The sequence below is a fragment of the Camellia sinensis genome, chromosome 6 (genome assembly GCF_055761805.1).
Source record: "Camellia sinensis isolate YWXY chromosome 6, ASM5576180v1, whole genome shotgun sequence".
NCBI lineage: Eukaryota > Viridiplantae > Streptophyta > Magnoliopsida > Ericales > Theaceae > Camellia > Camellia sinensis.
Window position 1 is genome coordinate 161,315,585 of NC_138966.1, and position 17,909 is coordinate 161,333,493.

The window sequence follows — 17,909 nt, forward strand, 5'->3', positions numbered from 1 at the left end:
CAATCTTCTCGGCTTTATATGCTTCGAACGGAAGTTCGTAGCTTTGGTACAAGGGCGAAGAGTCGTCAATACCTACAGCCCGAAGAGCCTTGAGCCATCCATGTTTGAAACCACGGTTCTCGCAATGACAAACATCATTGGCCAGCTTTTACTTGGTTTTCTGGATATCGACTTTCCGATCATCAAAAAAGCCTTCTTCATACGCGCGGGATCGAATGGCTTCTTTGCCAAATATGGCGGTCGTGTCCTAACTAGCTATGGCGTGGTCTATCAAATGCTGGTTTACTCTATCGGTGACAGTCATATTCACCGACCCTGCGGGCATCTTCTCGATAGCCCTTGCTTTGTGTATTTCGCTCTTCTCCTTTTTGGCGGGACGTTCTAAATCTTAAATCTACCCATCTTTTGAACAATTTCTTTTTGAGCCGCCCGCAGCCGCATGCCGGTCTCGTATGCACAATAGAGTCCTTTGATCGAGCTATGGACTCCATCTCTAAACACCTCATAATCACTTCGCTTGATCATAAATTGTTGTACCTCGGGTGGAAATATTTGACGAGTAAAGTCCACCGCTACATTGGGATCGTGAATGATGGAGTCTGCTTCAGTCATGGGCTTATTGTCAATAAATACAGCAAAACTAAGAGGGTGTGGCGATCTGCTCGACTCTAGTCGAGCCGAGGCCCATGCACTTTCTGTCTTGTTGTTGATTTTTTGTTAAAACCTGCCTCTGGGCGATTTCTCCACTTCGCTCCTCCTTGGAGACTTGCTTCGTCAACGGGGTGAATGTCGTCTTTCTCGTTCCTCCGACGCCACAGTATTCACATGAGAAACTGTTCCACGATTCATTTCTGCATCCAACTCTGCTAAACTTTTTCCTTCACCTTTGCTGTTAAAAAATAATCTGCCAGACATACGCTCACATTGTAGCAATTGCGTAGACGCTTTCACCTCTTCCTCTTAAATCGCTGCTCACTGAGACTGGATACCCCTCTCTTGGGCTGCGCAAGGGTTATTTAATGACGTCCCTTCATTAATTACAATGTGCTCCGCTAACGATACGCTCACGGTCGCCGCTATAGCCACTGTGAATCGGCCAAATTAAATCTTATATGGTTGAATTATTCTGTTGCCCCACTAGATCATGGAGGCCATGTTTTGTTCTCGGCTTAAACTTCATGCTCAATTGGGGCAAGGGTAAATGTATCATCTACTCGACTCATCTATAGATGGCCGAATTATTCTTCTACCCTAATTGATCATGGAGGCCATGTTTTGTACTCGACTTAAACTTCATGCTCAATTGAGACAAGCCCAAATATCTCGTGTATTCGACTCATCCATAGATGGTCGAATTACTCTGCTGCCCCAACTGATTATGGAGGCCAAGTTTTGTACTCGGCTTAAACTTCATGCTCAATTGAGGCAAGGGTATGTCTCATCTACTCGGCTCAACCATAGATGGCCGAATTGTTTTTCTGCTCCAATTGATCATGGAGGCCATGTTTTGTACTCGGCTTAAGCTTCATGCTCAATTGGGGCAAGGGCAGATGTCTCATATACTCGGCTCATCCATAAATGGTCGAATTACTCTGCTACTCCACTTGACCTTTTACCGCAGTTCATTTTTTTCTTTAAGCATCACAAATAAGTTCATTACAATAATTTCAAACACAAACCATTGCTATACTTTCATTTGTACGCACACATCACTTCTTAGAACTGACATTTTTTATTCATAAACTGAATACAAGCAAAGTATCATTTTATCAATGAAAACCGCCCTAAATACAAAAACATTACTAACAATGTATTAACACCAAAACAACTACAAATAAATAGCAAAAATAAACACACTCGTTAAACATCGTCAAAATCCTTTGGGTCCGATTCCAGAGGTTCGACCTTCAGTTGCTCGTACGGAATCGGCAGATCAAGAGTTACTTTGGCAGCCGCCAAAGCTTTAAGCCAGCCATGCTTGAAGCCTCGATTTTCGAACTTCAATGCTTCGTCGACATATAAACTTTTGGCTTCAAGTTCACTAACATCGAACGTTTTGGTTGCATCCGACTCAGCTTGCTCCCAGGCCTTCTTTGCCTCCTCAAACTTGGCCATTAATCTCAAATTCTCCGCCTTGGGCAACTTCAACTCGCCGTCCATGTTGGCAACCCTCTCCTCGGCGCTTCTGGCTTTCTGTTCTTCAACTGCAGCCTTCACCCACTCCTCTTCAGCCCTTCTAGCTTCGGCCTCCGCCTTATCCGTTGTCATCTTGAGATCGGCCATCGCTGCTGTAGCCTTGTTTCTTTCATCTTGAAGTTGGACTTCAATCACGCCGAGTCTCTCTACGACATTGTAGTGACGACGGCTGATCTCCATTATCCTGCCCGTCGCCTAAACAAATAAAACAGTAACATTAAACAAAAAAGTAAACATAAAAACGACAAAACAGATTCATCCTAATACACTTACCAATATAGCCGACTGCGCCGCCAAAGCAATAGAAACAACGTCCGACTCTGCACGGAACGCGGCCTTATCTGACGGAAGTGAAAGTGCCGATGCCATACTAAGGGCCACAGCAGCATCTTTAATGGCCGACTCACTAGATGGAACCGGCTAATTTTTTTATCCTTGGCTGGATGACGAACGGCTCAGCCGAATCTAGAGAAAATGGCTCTAGCCTTTGCCATTTGTCAACCGATTCTTCTGGTGATTCAACAATAAATTCGGTGGGGCGCTTTTCGTCCATTTGATCGATTTAGTTAGAGCCTAAAGTCTCAATTAGCTGACGAGCGAGGACTTTGTTGGCCACGATCAATTCTTGAGTTGCTACAACAACCGCCGGAATGGAAGTTTCTAAATTCCCTCAATCACTGGCTCTCCTACGTACCGCTATCTTCTCTGCATTTTTTCTCCTGGAAAATTGGGTAAGCAACTCACCGCCCATTTCTTCAGAGTCGACTCCAAGAAAATCTCCTAATTCAGAAAAAATGTCCTTTGGAGAAGTAGTCTCCACTTGGCCTAAAGTAGAGGGTTGGTCGCTGCCCACTTAGTTGAGTTGCCCAAAAGCCAACTCAATTTCTCTATTCAACTCTTTTTCTTCCGAACGGATCCCTAGTCTAGCGCCTTCTGCGTCTGAACTCTCATCTTCTAAAAGGCCCTCTAGTTCAGCCTCTTCGGTGCTTAGACCCTCAAGACCAATGTTCCTTAAGCTCTTAAAGCTGGGGAATATGAGTGTCGTGAGATGATGCTCTTCTCTCGGCACGGGGATATGATTTGCCGCCGAAAAGGTTGCGTAGGTTGGGTCATATCTCAACAGAATATGTGTCGCGCGCCCTTGTCCTTGTAGATTGGCCCGCCCTTTGTATCTAAGGGCCATTTTCAACTGGTTAAGAACGGCTGGGCCTGTCGATGGAAGGACTCTCTTTAAGTCGTTACCTGCAAAAAAAAAACTGGATTAGTCATCTTTTGGAGCCGAATATAACATCTAAACTAAAGATCGTTTTTAGCCACCTAGCTCGCCCCTTCGTCTAGGCACAGGGTCTTGGCAATCTTCTCACTTGCTAAATTCTCAGTTGCCTCAAACAGCGACCATGATGTCATCGACTCTTTTTCCGGAGCTAACGAACATAGTCACCAAATGGTGATCTATGTCCTTGGCTCTAAGAAAATAACAGCCCTGACGACCAGTTGACTTCTCCAGGACATAGTAATGCCGAATCGCCGGAATTCCCAGGTTAAGCCCTAGGCGGCAGTTTAGTTCCACTAAACCCATGACTATACGGTAAAAATTCACATTGGATTAAGAGGGAATGAAACCCCAATAGCGCAGAACAGTCTTAAGGGATACAAAGGAAAACGAACTCCACCTTCAGCAATTGACAGGAGAGAGAAGATTATAGTATTTACATCAGCCCTCTCCATGTCAACCACACTTTCTGCCACAAGGGACAAGTGGACGTCATCAGGAATTGAAAAGTGACGACGGAAGGCGGTGACTCGTTCCTCAGAAAGGAGAGCTTTCAAATGAGTCGCCATTCCAAACAGGATAGAAGATAAATAACAATGCACAAAGGGATTGGAATATGAACAAAAGATAAAGAGAGTGAGAGACTTACAAGATAGAACGATGGAGAAAAGTGAAGCAATATGAAGTAGAGTCGGAAACACAAGAGTCGTGAGGGAGGAAGAACGGTATGAAGAATGCGAATGAGCCAAAATTCAATACGTATGATTTTTAAAATGCATTAAATAAGCGTCAAATTACGAAGGGACGAGAAGCAATGATGACTCCAAATGGCTACTGATCTGACGCATCAATACTAGAGGACGCATGCGCCGTATTTCCGACTTCCAAGATTTGTCGAAATATTAAACCGACCGTGCCGAATAACAAATGTTAATCGGATGTTCTGGGGGCAATTGTAGTAGTCGAATAAATGGAACCGCGACCTGGGCTGACACAGTGCAAGTCGGCAGAACATGCCGAATCTATGGTCACAGATAAGTCGGCTCTATTAAGTCAGTGGGCCAAAGTTGAATAAAACCAAGTTTAAAGGGCCGTTTGAACGAATTATCCCATGGGCTACATAGAGGGTCCATGAACGGGGTCAAAGCCCATGAGGAAGCAGTGGGCCCTTGAAAGGTCACAAAAGAAACAATATATAAGAAAGGAGAGGAGGGAGGAGGGCAGAGAAGACATTTTGTTCTTGGACAATAGAGTATTTTTAAACCCATTACACCACAGTTCTAATATTTTGAATTTATTTTTTATTTTTCCGTATGTTTTTTTGTTTTAAGTGAATTTTTTTAATATTTTAAGCAGTTTTTTTTTTTACATGCACTGAACTTAAATATACTTAAAAAGTAAAATATTTATAAAAAAAATACTTAAACAAATCAATAAATACACAATAATATAAAAATGTACTAAATTTTCATAAATATTTTATTATATTTTTGGTATTTAGTGAATTTTGTAAAGATTTTTTTTGTTAAATACTATACTTTTTAATTGTATTTATATTAAGTGTATTTAAAAGATAAAAAAATTACTTCAAATATTAAAAAAATTACTAAAAACAAAAAACTCAACTTCAGAAAATTAAGTTCAAGAAATTGAAACCAAACGAGGTGATTTGGATTTAAAAAATGGATGAAAAATATAATTTTAAAAATAATCATTCATTTTTTTATAATATAAATTTGATTCAAACATATAGTTACCGATATCCGATCATCTTAATTTTTTACGTAAATATTTTAGTCAACAAGTCTTAAAATATAAACGATTTAGATTTTCAAAACAATGCATCTGATGCGCTCTATAAATCTCTCAAATTATTTTATATTAAGATATGAATATGAAAAGAATCTAACATGTCAATATATCTTGTTTTTTATTTTATTTTTTATAATGCTAATATTTGTGTTCTAAAGGGTGTCTTGGAAAGATAGTTAAAAGTTACTTTTTAATTTTTTTTTAACTTTTTTATGAGAGAAGAAAGTGGGTTAAAAGTTATCGCAAAATAATCCTAAATATACTCATATTCCTGACTTAAGCATGAAGCTTTGTATCTCTCCACCTACGACCTGGACCTCCTTAAAAAATTTTATGTCCAAACTTTACCCAACAAGCTTGCAGGCTGGCTCAACGCCATTTATCATTTAACACTTATTAAATTATTTTTTAAAATTCAAACAAAAAGTATTAGGTCTTATAATTTTAATTAATAAAAAATATTTGGAGACATCACATGAATTTGTCTTAAGAAAAATATTTGACACTCTTATAAATTTTCCTCAATCAACTCATAATGATATTATTAGACAAGTGTCAATTTTTAATTAGTTAAATACTGATATTGAACCCACTACCATTATCATATCATTATAAATATATTTATAAATGCAAAATGTAAATCTCCAATATTGTTGTTATTCTAAAAGCACCACATAATTTTTCACTTTTCATGGGTCAGACCTCAAACTCAAGGCATAGCCTCCTTCATGACTCCGAACCCAATACATTTGTGATGAGACATTATGGCTAAGTTTGAATTATAAAAATTTTGAGAGATAACAAAAATATATTTATAGATCACTAAAATTTCAATATTTAGAATGGATTATAAGAGAAAACTAATTCCCAATTACTTATTTTACCATGAATCCCATTTCCCAGCTAAGAATTTGATAACCACGTCAAAGACACATTCCTAAAAACTATTAATTAGACTTGTAATATTTAAATTTTTACCATTTCTTCATGAAAAATTCATAACCAAACCATAAATTTGAATAGTAATAGAAATTTGACACCATCCCTACTTTTCCATGAAAATTTCACATTCTAACCCTTCAAAGTACAAAGAAGAATGAGCTCACAATATTTAAAATGTTACCATTTCTCCACACAATTCTTAATAAAACCAATCGCTTTATATTATTAATGATCTCATTACTTGTAATGTAATTTCCATTTCGTTTAAGATTCCCGTCATTGAAATATAACTTTCCACCAATAAGATATTCTCGGCAACTAAAAATCAAAAAACAGATGCCACGCAGATGAACGAACAGAACTCATTTTCTCATATTTAGATTTGGAAATGCACATTTATAAATCATTGCACATCAACCCAAAAAAAAAAATTTATCAAAATTTTCGCAATTATGTACACTCATCTCTCTCTCTCTCTCTCTCTCTCTCTCTCTCATGCAGGGTGTTGAATTTAAACCCTGAATTCTATTAGAAAAGGTTAAAGAATGGAAGGCAAAGATTTGCTCACATTTTTTCGTAAAATAGAATGTAGGCCTCGCAGCGTAGAACTTCTTCCAAAGTAGCCTCGCGCACATAAGCATCGCTAGCATGATACCACACATCTTCTTCATTTTCATTCTCAGCCTTCCTATTATTGCCCTTTCCTCTCACATATGCAACATAGTGGCCTCCCCTCATCGTTCCCAGATGCTCCACCACTCCAAGCAGACGAAATTTGCACTCATCCATCTTCTTCGTGCACCTGCAGTTTATTGTTATGAAGATCAGTTAGAATTATTGCTCAGAAAGTATACATACATATATATATACAATTTTATAGAACACTCGAGCGATTATGTGTTCGTTTAGGTTGCATAGAACACAATGGACTGATTAAACTGTTGTTCAAATTGATTGCTATGGCATCAAGATTTTATCTCAAAAATCATAACATATTGCCCGCCTAAAAAATGGACATCAAAGATATAGATAAGTTAGAGCTAGCAGCCCTAATCAACGTCATTCTACCCCACTTTAGATAAATATTAACTCTTCAATGTATTTAAGATGACAAAAATCCTCCATTGGTGTTCAATCCACAGCAATCCTTCATTCCTTGAGTTTCTTGTTCTGAAACTGGGAAGTTAAAAAAATAAAGAAATAAAAAATAAAATAAAAAAAACTGGGTACATAATTGGGAATTTCATACCATATACTCGTCAATAAACAACTTACAAATAATTCACTATTGACAATTGGTGTAAATAGCCAAATGAAATAAATTTAACAGCAGCTCCGACACACCACAAATCAAGTCAAAGCCTCACACTCCCCCCCATTACACATCTTTAAAAAGATTCTTTTAGCGAATTCATTCGTCACCTTCATAATCTCTTTCCACAACCCACCCCAAAAGGCCCAACAACTCTTCATGTGGATCAGTTGCCCCAATCTCACCCCTTTCTCCACCACCTCTCATTCTCTGAACCAACCCTCAAAGTCACTTATCCAAACAAAGCTTTGTTGAACATTTACAACATTTGAAGCCCCCTAAGCCTCCCCTCTGGATGAGCAAACACTCTATCCCAATCACACCAAGTAGTACTTAAAACTCTTCCCTTCAAACCAAAAAATAAATGAAATAACTCCTTAATCAAGGTCATTCTACTGCCTCTAGCTAAATATTAACTCTTCAATGTAGAAATTTTCCCTCCAATCTCTATGCCACCCCATCCCACACAGCTTTAGCTTTAAACGAAGACACTACAGGGTGTCCCAAATACAAAGTAGGAAAATAGTCACTTTTCCTGCCCTTCTTTTCTCTACAGCAGGTCAGGTTACAACTTCAAGAACTAACATGAAAACAAAATAAGTGGTGGACACAATGAATTAATTTGACAGAAGATCCTCAAACCTAATCTTTAGGCAATAAATTGCTATCAAAATAAATATCACAGACAAAAAATAATTGCGTCTTTCTGCCTTCGCCTCTTGTTAAACCACAGGACACAATGTTCATATCTGGTAGCTTATAACTCCTTCAACCCCCCCAAAAGTATGGCATCAGAAACAAAATTCTTATGCCTAAATAATTGGATGCTTAAATATACTGCTTTAAGGCAAGAATTTAGATGCTGAAGAAGCATTAAGCCTACTGGCTTCCCATTTGTTGTCTGTGGTTTTATAAGGTAATAAGGATAAGAACAATCTATATAGAGAAAGGAAAAGGTGAAATACAAAATATAAATAAAATTAACAAGCATGGCCTAACTCAAGGAGAAAATCAGAGTCATTTAAATGGATTGTGCTTCAAAGCAACAGGACCACCACTTCTGACCATCAATTTGCTCCAGTCATCGTGAACCTTTTCTGTGTTGGTGTAGAAGGTGCAACACATGTTATCCCCCTTGGCACCTTCTTGTGTACAATTCTACCTACTTACCAAAAAGAATAAAAATGTTATAACAATTTGTCTCCATAACAATAAACCCCCCTTTCTTACAGTTGGTAACAATCAAAGACAATAAAATCAATGACTGCATCAATCATTTCAAAATCAGAAGCAGAAAATTAAATAATCGTATCAAAAAAATTGTTTCAAATATATCAGAGGACTTAACTGTTAATTTTTTTCTTTTAGTTTCCTTGGGATAACAGGATCTTAATATTTTTTGGATGCAAGCAATACAGCACGTATCAGAAGATGTTTATTCCACACTCACACAGAACAATATTGGTATCTATAATTTACTATGTTGATGAGATACCATAATGTCTAAATTTTTGAAATTGAACGAGTGTTGGACTAGCTAAAAGAAAAGAGATTATGGTAGAATGTATTCAAGTATGGGAGATTATGGCTAAATACAAACTCAATGAAATGCAGTACCATTTGCAACTATCATTATGCATGTGTCAGGCTAGTAGCAAAGAATAAATATTCACCCAAATAGAAAAAGAGTAAAGGCTTAATTAGAAATCAGCCAACACAAAAATTGTCATTCATACTGCATGTTAGACGACTCTTCAAAATAAATCAAATGCCCATGTCGGACACCAAACACTCAGACAAAGGTATAGGATATGTATCGGATACTTTTCAATAGATACTTCTTATATAATTGTATATAACACTATTATTATATGTACATGTTGTATAATTGCTACGAATCATATAGTAGTAAACTAGCTCAGAATAAAATGTGATACAATTTGCTACTACTATTATGCATATACAAGAAGTCTATGAGTGGAATTTTCACCAGAACAGAAATCAAAAAGGCTTAACAAAAAATCGAAGAAAATATACTCAGTTTAGTCCCCATTGGATGTGGATTTGGGAGGAGTAGATTGGGTACACACCTAACCTTTAGCATTATTGGCACAAAGTGAATGCCCTCAGGTTTGAACCCATAACCTCATGTTGATAAGCTGTGTTTCAAAAATTGAACCAGTACCCCGCCTTATTCTTAACTAGAAATCAACATACAAAACATAGTGTGGCATATTTAGAACTTGCACTTTTTTTCCAACCGATCCAATGCATGAGACAAGTAGACCGTTGAGCCTTTGAGATACACTTTTACTTAGTATATCACAATATGATTTTTTTTATTAGCATCCTACACTGGTACTCCGTCCAAGCACCTAGAAAAAAACATTTGACTTGGAATAATCACACTGATTGGTGTGTAAATTTTTTTAATGAATTATGCAACTATAGTTATGTATTCACTTCTATGAGGAAAAAAATAACAATAATTTACATTACTTTCTTGCTCAGCAAATATCATTAGGAAATAGAAAGGTAAAGGAGCAAATAAACAATGGTCCTATTTGGTGTAGCTGTTAAAACAGATTATAGATTATAGCTTAACAGAATATAGATTATGACTTTAATCAGAAACTGTTAATCTGTTTGGTATAACTGTTGGATTATAGATTTAAGTTGCTGAGTAGTATTTGTTAAATAAGCTGTGAAGTAACTTTTTCAATTAACTTTTATTTTTTATCATTTACTATTTGTCTACATTTCTCATAAAAAATAATAATAATATTTTATAGTCCATTTGGGTCTTTTTCTATTTTTAAAAAAATAAAAAAATAAAAAAATCTAAGAGTATAACCGTAAATTAACATGTCTATAGCAGAAACTGATAATCAGAAGTAAGGGGTGAACAGCTTCTCAGAATCAGCTTTTTTGACTTAAAATAAGTTGTTAGAATCAGAATCTGTCTGAAATAAGTTTAACCAAACAGTCCAAAATAACTTTTTAAAAGCCAGAAGCCATAAGTTAGCTCAAAAAAGCCCCACCAAACACCCCCAATGTCCATTGATTCCTAGTGTGGAATGAGTAAAGAATCAAGCTATAAGCCTACATCTATACAAAACACTGTATGCAACTAGAGACCTGACCAAGATCAGCAGGTTGAGTCAGTTTGATCGTGTTTTTTTACACCCCTACTTTTAAGTTCCCCTTTCTTCCTAGAGGATGTTTTTCCTCTTATTTTCTTTGTAGTACAATCATCACTTGCCCATCTTTTTGTCTTTACCAATCAACTTATTCACATTCCCAGCCACTTGTTTAGGCTATTTTTGGCTCAACAAACCACCCTTATCATTAGTGAGGGTAAACTTTTCTAATTTACCAGTTTCTTGTTAATTCTCTCGAGAAATAAAATGTATTTGGCATTAAATTTCGAATGAAATTTCAAATTGAAGTAATCCCCTTAAAGCTCAACCGACCCCTAGATCAGTCCCCATATCAAACCCCCGACTCCCCCCCATCTCATGCAAAAAGAAAGTCTGTGTTTTTACCTCATCTTTTCTAATTTACCAGTGTTCTTATCAACATTCTTGAGAAATAAAATTCCTTTGGCATTAATTTTGAATGAAATTTCAAATTGAAGTAATCCCCTTGAAGCTCAACCATCCCATATGCCACACCCCCCAATCCCCTCCCTCCCCATAGTAGGCCCCATTTCGAACCCCCGACTCCCCTCCACCTCCTGCAAAACATACGTCCATGCAATTGCCCAATCTTCCTGATGGGAGCTTGTCGAGCACTAAACTCCCATACCTCATAAATCTGACCCCATTGCTTCCACAACATCTCCCAAATCTACCTTCCCATCTCCACTCCTAAATCCTTGTTAATCCACTCCCCATCCAACACCCACACACCCCACCAAACACCATCACCCGCTACCATGTGCTCTCCATAATTAGAACATACTCCTTCCCTAACTCCAAAAAACTTCGATTAACAACCATCATCACTCCATGTAACACAATGCCCCACTACCTCCAAAACCCAACCCCTCCAAACTAAAACCCCATACCCCTTCTTCGACCTCAAGCATAGTTATTTATGTCTCATATAAGTTATAAGTAGAAGTTGTACCAAACACTCTGGTAGAGATTCCCAAAATAAAAAATGCTATGAGTTGCACCAAACAAGGCCAATATCCATAACTTAGGAAGCACGGATACGGATACGGGATACGGATACGATACGATACGGATACGGCGATACGACAAAATTTGAAAAACTAGGATACGGGTACGGCGGGGATACGTTCGTAAAAAATATTATTTTAACAATTTTTAGTAATGCAGTATGCATAAAAATAAAACCTAAAGCAAAAGACAACTTGATAAAGAAGAAAGATTCCTATAAAACTAAGAATCTTCAAGGTCAATAGCTTCAATTTGTTCCCCTTCATCATTGAATATCACAAGACCTTAGCTAAAGCCAAAAAACCATTCTTAAATAAAATTTCTGCAAATATACTTTTTTAAGTCATCAATGATAGCCTAGGAAGCACTTATACGAATATGGTGATATGGGGATGTGGATATGGCGATATGTCAAAATTTGAAAAAGTACGATACGGGTATAGCGGGGATACATTCATAATTTTTTTTTTTATATAATTTTAATAATGTAATATGCATGAAAATAAAACTTAAAGTAAATTAATAAATAAGGAGAGGGATTCCTATTAACCTAAAAGTGCTCAAATATTCATAAAACATCCAAAACTAAAAGTAAAAGCAAAAGCAAATGCAAATGCAAATTAAACATCATCCTTACATGCCAACACCAAAAAAAGAATGAGAGCAGAGAGAAGAAACGTGAGAGAGTGAAAAAGCGAGAGAGACAACAAGGATACATCAATTTGACAAATTCTATTACTTTAACTCTCACTATATTCCTCTTATCAAAGAACTAAACAAAATATTATAAGTAATATATAACTTCGAGTATCCGATACTTCAAAATTAAGTATCCGATACTTCAAAATTAATAAAAAATTAATTAAGAAGTATCTGATACTTTTAAAAAGTATCCGATACGTATCCGCGAGTATCCGAGGAGTATCGGTATCCGATACGGATACGTCACCCTTTTTGAAGTATCCGTGCTTCATAGTCCATAACATGTGTCTCACTTCAATGAAGTCCACGCCTAGACCCTTGAGACCTAGCAGCATCAGTGCACCTCTTCCTTCAAATTACACTGGCTCTGGCAACAAAAATTATGGGCTGTTTGGTGGCTGAGAAAAGTAGAGCAAGAATAGTAATATTGTGTCTATGTGAACAAAAAGAAAAAAGAAGAGAAGAAGAAGAAGAGTGCTTCGCGGCTTGCCCTCAGAATGATAAAGCAAAACCCCACCAACCCAACTCAAATTCCTACATTACAATTCCCCTGAATAATAATAATAATAAATAAATAAAATGGAGGCTACAAAACTTCTGATTCTGCTAGGACTTAGCCCCAGTAACAAGTAGATTTGATTCTTTGACTACTATGACCATTCTAAACCTCATAAAAACTACACATGGTGACCCAATAATAGAATTTGGCCTGGCATAACACACATAAACCCATATTCTACTGCCCATGCCCAGAAAACTATAAATTACCTCAACTAAAAGCTATTATAACATAAATAATGATTCCAAAAGCATATGCCAAAACAGAAAAAGCAAAACTCAAATTCATGCGTCCTAAATAAGCCACGTAAAATTTCTAAGTTGTCCCTAATCTTCTCCACATGCCCCACTCACAGACATGTAACTTTCTAATATGGAGAGAATATATTAGCACCCTAATGGAGAGAGTATATTATCTTGTTAGACCCACAACAGGTTTTCTCAACCTCTTGAACATCCCATTTTCTGGCATATTCACATCATGAAATTCTCCCTCTTGACTAGACATTAAATTGGTGCAAACATTCTGTGCAAATTTATGCCCCTACCTTCATTGTTATCAAGAAAAATGAAAGTTATAGCCATCAAATATGAGACACTGGGGGTTTGTGTTTTTTTTAGTAAATGGGGTCATAGAAAGCCAGTAAGTCAGCATGATGCCTGAAAAAAAGAAACTGATGGGATGCATCAACAAGAATGAAAAAGAAAAGAAAAGATAATTTTCTATGCATAACAAACACCAATTTTGTTTAAGACCAAAAGGAAGTCAAAAATAAAAAACATCAAGGAGAAAAATGGTTTGCCGATTAATTAGAAGAGATGGAACAAGAAGAAAAATAATAACGATAAGTGACCAATGCAGTTGCGGCATTAATAGGTAGCAATTAGTCCAAGTAAGGGTTAGAAGCACACCTGATACCCATGTATGGTCCAAGATCAATTGTCTCTCTGAAATTCACATGACCATTCAATTTACTTAAGCGACCACGAGCATCTTGGCTGAACCTCTTCAGATGAATCGTCAAAATAGTTGGTGCCTTATTAATGAGGATCCTTTTAGTTGCATCCCTCTTCACCTTCACACTGTATGAATTCATCTCCTCATTGTCACTTCCTTCTGAGTCAGATCCTTCAGGTAACAACTGCAACTTCCTTTGCTGAAGCTCATCAGCATCACATCCAGCTTTACTAGGCTCATTAACACTGCAAGAATCACTGCCTTCACCACTGATAGTTGCTTGACTACAAGTTTTATAAGAACTTGAAGACTGTGATAGCTCTGCAACTGCATCATTTATCTCATCATTTCCTTCTTCTGACTTGTTAACATCGATTTTCCCATTATCTGATACCAATCTTTCATCAGAAGTACTAGGTACATCTTTTCTAATATCTCCATTACTTAGACTTCTAACTTCACCAGGGCAAGGGCAATCATTTGTTGAACTTGATGGATTACTTTGAATTCTATCCTCCAACCCACTTATCTGAATCTTGGGTGGAGCTTTCTGCTTTTTCTTCCTTGATTGCATCCTTTGTTCTTGCATAACTTTTGAACAATTTTCACAATGCCATGCATGTTCATTGGAGAGAAGCTCTGGCTTTATGAAATAAGCCAAACAACTCTCTATGGACACTGGAGAATCACTATCATCAACTTCATCTGGATCAGTCTCACTGATATTTCCCACTAATGAAGCAGTTTCTGCAATTTCATCTGCCTGATAATTATTATTACTTGACAAGGGTTCTGCATTGGGACCTGCAGCAATGTCTGGTTCGTTAAATAAGTCTCCAAAACCATCAAAGTCCAATACATCTGGTTCACAACCAACAGCTGACAAGGATGCCTCACCTTCTCCTCCCAAAATCTCAACACTAGTTGAAGTTTCATTTTTATAAGGAAGCAACAGAATTTCAGAACCATGAACCTGTAATGGAAGCTCATTCTCAAAAGAATTCCCCGCAGAATTAACTTCCAGATTTGGTTCCATATAAAGAGTGCAAACCTGAGCACTAGGTCCTGATATATTCTGCAAAAAGACATCATTCTCAACAGCATCCTTGCCTCTATAATCTTGAGTTTCCGACGCGTTGTTAACTTTTGAAGCCATATCATGTTCATCCAATAACATAGCTGGTTCAGAGTAATCCCAATTGCTCGATGAACCAGATGTTTCTACCATACAAAGGGAATGGACTTTCTTGCTTGATTCTATTCCATCCTGCAATGAGGCATCATTTTGGACAGCAACTTTTTTTCCTGAATCATGAATTACTGCAGTGTCATTAGCTTTTGAAGCTGTATCATGGCCATCTGTCACGGGATCTGGTTCCAGGAAATCCAACCATGTTAAATTGTCTAATGAATCTTCTTCTTTATTTGTAACATTTTTGAGGAATGGCTTCTTTTCAAACTCTTCTGTAGTTAAGGGATTTAATAAAACCGAACTCCCCTTTTCTGCCACTGTACTCAGGCCAATGGATTCTGGCAGTGTAGGATCGGCCAAAGCATCTCCTGCTTCATCTGAAAGAGGCAGACTAGATCCTACAAGACAAGAAGATGCACCACCAGCTGTCAGGATTGGAACACTTTCAGATTCTACAAAATCTGCACCCTTATTATTAACTTTAGGACGAATCCGTGCACTTCTTTTTGGAGGCAGTTTGGGTTTCTTGGCTCGAGAAACAGATTGGGCCCTTTTAGACAGCGGTTTCTTGGTTGGAACAGGCAGTGAGAGATCTAGAAAAGGCTCAAAAACTGTTGAAGAGTGCCCACATTCCAAACACGAAACAGTACTAGATAATTGGCCCCCAAAGATGGTATCTACAAAAGTAGGACCCAAATTTTTGGAAATTCCATTTTCCCAGGTATTTTGTTTTCTTGCACTCAACTCTTCGGTACACAACCCATCCAGTAAACAACGAAGCAATTCATGGCTGTCATGCTGTTGATATCCCCTAAATTGGGGAACCTTGGAACAAATACACCCAAACAAGGATCTTGGATTTATCACATTTCTCAAGCCAGCCTCTTGACTAGTTTCAGCAAAAACCTTCTTCAAAGAAACAGTAAGAGGCCCAACAGACTCATCCAGGTCCAAGAAGTGTTCCCGCAATTTATCAATTGCTAGGAGATTCTGCATGATTGAATTAAAGAAACAAGTATTCCCTAGATTAACCAAGCCTCTTACAACATAACCACTTTTTCCATCAAAATTAGTTTGAGCGGTGTTTTCTGATTTTAGCTCACTTGTGACACTGTCACTCCCAAACCGAACATCCTCAACATCCGCTGAGGCCCTTTGCGATGACCGTCCCTTTATGAGTTTTACAATATCTGACAACAAATCTTTATGTTCACCATTTTCCTCCAATTTTTCAATTGGAATAAGCATATTGCACGGGAAGCACCAGCATAGTTGAAGATTTTCAAATTGAATAGCCAATGGATGACGGTTTTGCCTAGCATGCCAAACTGCATGGCTTTGAGAGGTTGTTGGTAATCCAATACCTCCACAGGAAAAATGGCCACATTCCAAACAAACCCAAATTGCTTTATTCTCAGATTTAGTATCCACAGAACCTCCCCCTTTCTTCTTCCCATGCTTGCCCCTTCCCTTACCTGCCCGCCTACCAACCACACCTTCCCTACAATCTTCACACCTAACACCTTCTATAGACCCTATTCTTGAAGAAACTTTAACCAAATCAATACCCTTATCAAGATGGGCACACACTTTCCTCTCTTTTACAACTGAAAGTCCATCATTAACAGCCTCAGTGGTTGGAATACTTTCCTCGCCAACACTTCTCTGAGAAGCTGTAGAAACCCGCCTCTCCTTATGACCACTTCGGGCCTTCTTCTTACCTTTCTTCCCCATTAATTCCTAAAGCAATCCAGGAAAACCATAAACACCAAAACTTGAAACTAAATCCATTAAGAAAATATTTAAATGAACAGAGAAAACACCATTCCAAACCGATCCAATAAAAACCATAAACATTAAAATACTCACCAATTAATTAATAAATAAATAAAACTAAATCAATCATTAGAAAACCAAACCATTCATATAACCCCAATAGGCAATCCAAACCCACATATTAAAACAGAATGAATAACTACTAAAAAGCACAGTCACAGCTAAGAATCAAATCCAAACCGTTAATTTGAGCTGTACATACAAAGATATTGAGCAAGTAGAAAAACCCATCTCAGATTTGTGTATCTGGGAGATACCCAGATGGTGTTGTGGACTGAGAGGCATTGTTTCAAACAACTTCTGAGCAGTCGAACTTACGAAGAAAAGTATAAATAAATATATATATATATATATATTCAACAATAAATCAAAATACAAAGAAGAAAAGATTCACCTGAAAATCTGGGGGAAGAAAAAACTGAGATTGGTCGAATAATCTTCCAATGGATTCGGGTTAGAGAAGAGAGAGTGAGAGAGAAAACTGATGTTCGAAGATTGTCAGGATTGAAGAAGAGGACCGAAGGTATTGAGGGGTGTGTGTGTTAGAGAGAGAGAGAGAGAGAGAGAGTGGTGAGTTGTGTGCGCTTTTTACGGCGTTTGGCACACCGTCTAGTCCTCTACTAGTCGCCCTCCTCTCAATCACAAGAGAGAGAATGAAAAAGAAGTGCCTGTTTTCCTTAGACCATCTCCAACGCTTCAGCAAACGTGATATCAAATTTAAAATTTGATGAAAAAGTCACTTTTTTGAGCTCCAACCGTTTCACCAAATCGATATCAAATCCACAATTCAGCAAATCTTGTACCAAAATGAAAACAGGCAAAGCATTTTACCAAATTACTGTTCCTAACCGTTGGGAGAGACCAACCGGTCAACCAGCCGGTTGCCCGGCCGGTTGACCGCCTAAAGGTTCAAACGGTTCGAAAAAAAGGTTCAAACAGTA

The 17,909-nt window shown here is 37.5% G+C and overlaps 1 protein-coding gene across 4 annotated transcripts; it reads right to left on the reverse strand.

Annotated features, from left to right (window-relative positions):
• Nucleotides 1–6,571: 6,571 nt before the first annotated feature.
• On the reverse strand, nucleotides 6,572–17,631 carry LOC114298748 (ubiquitin carboxyl-terminal hydrolase 2). Of its 4 annotated transcripts, none has more exons than XM_082875224.1 (3): nucleotides 17,363–17,631; nucleotides 13,895–16,872; nucleotides 6,572–7,025 (listed from the first exon to the last, which is right to left on the reverse strand). In XM_082875224.1, exons 2-3 carry the CDS (start codon nucleotides 16,864–16,866, stop codon nucleotides 6,788–6,790), a joined length of 3,210 nt encoding a protein of 1,069 aa, XP_082731350.1. In that variant the 5' UTR covers nucleotides 16,867–16,872; nucleotides 17,363–17,631; the 3' UTR covers nucleotides 6,572–6,787. The 4 variants fall into 4 exon arrangements, with proteins under 4 accessions (XP_082731350.1, XP_082731351.1, XP_082731353.1 ...); XM_082875225.1 differs by lacking the exon at nucleotides 6,572–7,025 and adding an exon at nucleotides 7,032–7,399; XM_082875227.1 differs by lacking the exon at nucleotides 6,572–7,025 and adding an exon at nucleotides 8,535–8,697.
• Between the last annotated feature and the right edge of the window lie 278 nt (nucleotides 17,632–17,909).

Excerpts from the sequence above, each read along its gene's own strand:
- LOC114298748 (XM_082875224.1), bottom strand. The coding sequence starts at position 16,866 with ATGGGGAAGAAAGGTAAGAAGAAGGCCCGAAGTGGTCATAAGGAGAGG. Across the intron at positions 7,026-13,894 it reads GGACCATACATGGGTATCAG|GTGCACGAAGAAGATGGATG; the intron begins GTGTGCTTCTAA and ends AATAAACTGCAG.